Consider the following 2,561-nt stretch of genomic DNA (forward strand, 5'->3'; position numbering starts at 1 on the left):
AAAGCTGTCATTGAGAACTTTCATCTGATACTCATGTTTTGATCTGAAACCTAAATGTCATCAGCATACAACAAAAACAAATGATGTGAGCTTTCCAATAATTTTGGAGTAGGTTTTTGGCTTCCAAAGCAGTCGCAAGTGAATTCATATCACCTTGTTATCCGCCGCCGATCCAAATCAGATTTGCATTTGGGGTTCGGAAAGCATTGCATGCGCTCCCCCTGCCCCCCCTCCACCACTTTTCAGTGACTCGCAAAGACCGGCTATATTCGATCGATCCCGTTTACACTGCAGTCACATGAGCAATAGTCACTTTTTAATTTACTAGGACTAAGGCCTGATTCGGATCAGAGTTTTTTTTTTTTTCCAGTGTTCTGATCTGATTGCACGCATATTTCCATCTTTGGTACCCAATGACAGACCATATCAATCCATTTAAACTGCAATCAAATGACTTGAGTACCCACAAAATCAAAACCTAATTCTGAGTGGATCTGAGGATGTCGGATTATGATAGTTTTTTTTTTTTTTTTTTTTTCTGGAGATAGAAATCAGAATTGGGTCATTATCGAAGTGCCCAGAACCAGTTCTGGACTCAGAAAAGGTCAAGTTTGCTACGGTCCCAGATATAGATGATACATTGCTTAGCCTGATTTGGACAGGATGTGCCTCACAGTCAAGGTGTCTTTCAAGGAACTGTATGTCACTGGGTGGGACATAAGTGGAGCCCGCGTTGCGAGGACCGCCCTGTCCTCGCCTCTCACTCGCTCCCGTCATTTTGAAGGAAGTTGTCAGCATCAGCACCACTCGGCCCCACCACCACCGACACTTTCCCAAGTCCAGAGTCCACCTCCATGTCCGGCCCCGCCTGCCTGCTGCCCTGCTGGTTGTGGTTGTTCTGGCTGCTCCATGACTTGCTCCGGCTACGACTAACCTCCAGGCATTGCCTATTCCCGCTGCCCGCTGTTGACATTTTCCCTCGATAACAAAGACAGCAAGCCAAGCCCAGGAAGGCCCGTCTCATCTCGCGGCTGGCCAGCGTGTAGATGACAGGGTTCATGGCTGAGTTGAGAACGGCCAACCCGATGAACCAGTCGGCCTTGTAAAGGATGGGGCAGCGGCGGCGCTGCTCGCACGCCACGTCCACCAGGAGCAGCACGAAGATGGGCGTCCAACAGGCGATGAAAACGCCCACCACGATGATGACGGTGCGCAGCAGCGACATGGCATGCTCTGAATTGCTGTGCTTGCTCACCTTGCGGCTGCTGGACTTGACCAAGATGTAGATGCGGACGTAAAGCACCGATATGGCCAGGAGCAGCACCATGAAGATGGTGATGCAGAAAGCCACGTACTTCTTGGAGTACAGAGGCAGCACGGTGGAGCAGTCCGGGAGGTTGCCCAGGCAGTTCCATCCGAGGATGGGTAGCGCCCCGAAGGAGATGGCGATTAACCAGCATGTGCCGATGAGTAGGAAGACCCTGTAGTTCTTGTTGCCGTCGTAGGGCCTCATTTTGATCATGGTCAGGTGGCGCTCGATGGCGATGGCCAGGAGACTGAAGATGGAGGCGCCCAATGCCACGAACATGCTGCCCTCGCGCACGAACCACAGAACCGGCGACAGGTGCAGGGTCCTTTCGCCGGATAGGAGCAGGTTGACCAGGTAGGCCACACCGGCGAGCATGTCGCACAGCGCCAAGTTGCCGATGAAGAAGTACATGCGGTTGTGGAAGCGTTGGTTCCGCCAGATGGCCACCAGCACCGTCAGGTTCTCCAACACGATGAAGCCGCACACCGCCAGGAACAGGAGGGTCTTCGTGTCCGGGGTGCCCGTCCCGACACCGGCGTCCACGCTGGGCCGGTGGTCCAGCTTGCCCGTGTAGTTGTAGTGCAGGTAGATGTGAGGATCGATCATTTTTGAGTCCGAGGAGTTGAGCGGTCTGCTGCCGTTCCTCTACGGAGAGGACACGCCAGAAGAAGTGATGCTTCCACTCGGATACATTTTCCCACTTCCTGTTTGCTCAATGCATGCAGCGAGCTTTGAAGGTTTGGCGTACGGCCAGACGAAAATGTAAATGAAAAACAGATCGACGTCGTCGAGGAGACTTACCAGGAAGACTTTGGAGGCTTCAGTCGATCCGAATATGAAGTGCAAACATGTCATTTAGATTTAGTTTCACTTGGATTCCCGCAAGTCAAAGTCCTCATAGACAAAGTTCCCCGATTGCTTCTTGCTCTGCACAGCACGCACCATCGTCAGACTTTTTTTTTTTTTTTCTCCCTCCTCCTCCAAACTCAAGAGTTGACGTTGGTGGGCTGGAAGTCACACCCTTCTTCCCTATGCCCTCCCTCCCTCATCCCGCCACTTCCCTCCTCCCTCCTCCCTTTAGTGCATACATTGAGGTTTGCTTTCATTCATCTTGGATATACAGCGCAGTCTACCGCCATGTTTTTTTTTCTGCAATATATGTGTACACGTGTATATCTTTCTTTAAGCTTATACACGGGCCATCTCCCTCCCTCCCTTCCATCCATTCACGTATGGATCATCTATCCAATTA

At 51.4% G+C, this 2,561-nt stretch overlaps 1 protein-coding gene across 1 annotated transcript; it reads right to left on the reverse strand.

The window, feature by feature from the left end:
* Window positions 1–571: 571 nt before the first annotated feature.
* s1pr3b (sphingosine-1-phosphate receptor 3b) lies at window positions 572–2,260 on the reverse strand. Its single transcript, XM_019882790.1, has 2 exons — window positions 2,111–2,260; window positions 572–1,954 (listed from the first exon to the last, which is right to left on the reverse strand). The coding sequence occupies exons 1-2, from the start codon at window positions 2,162–2,164 to the stop codon at window positions 761–763; spliced, it is 1,248 nt and encodes a 415-aa protein (XP_019738349.1). The 5' UTR covers window positions 2,165–2,260; the 3' UTR covers window positions 572–760.
* Between the last annotated feature and the right edge of the window lie 301 nt (window positions 2,261–2,561).

This window comes from Hippocampus comes, unplaced genomic scaffold (genome assembly GCF_001891065.2).
Source record: "Hippocampus comes isolate QL1 unplaced genomic scaffold, H_comes_QL1_v1.1 scaffold30, whole genome shotgun sequence".
In the NCBI taxonomy this organism is placed as follows: domain Eukaryota; kingdom Metazoa; phylum Chordata; class Actinopteri; order Syngnathiformes; family Syngnathidae; genus Hippocampus; species Hippocampus comes.

What these genes read in the sequence shown, in the direction of transcription:
- s1pr3b (XM_019882790.1), bottom strand. Translation starts at nt 2,164, where the DNA reads ATGACATGTTTGCACTTCATATTCGGATCGACTGAAGCCTCCAAAGTC. An exon ending in AAGCCTCCAAAGTCTTCCTG is followed by an intron (nt 1,955 to 2,110) that starts GTAAGTCTCCTC and finishes TCCTCTCCGTAG; the next exon opens with AGGAACGGCAGCAGACCGCT.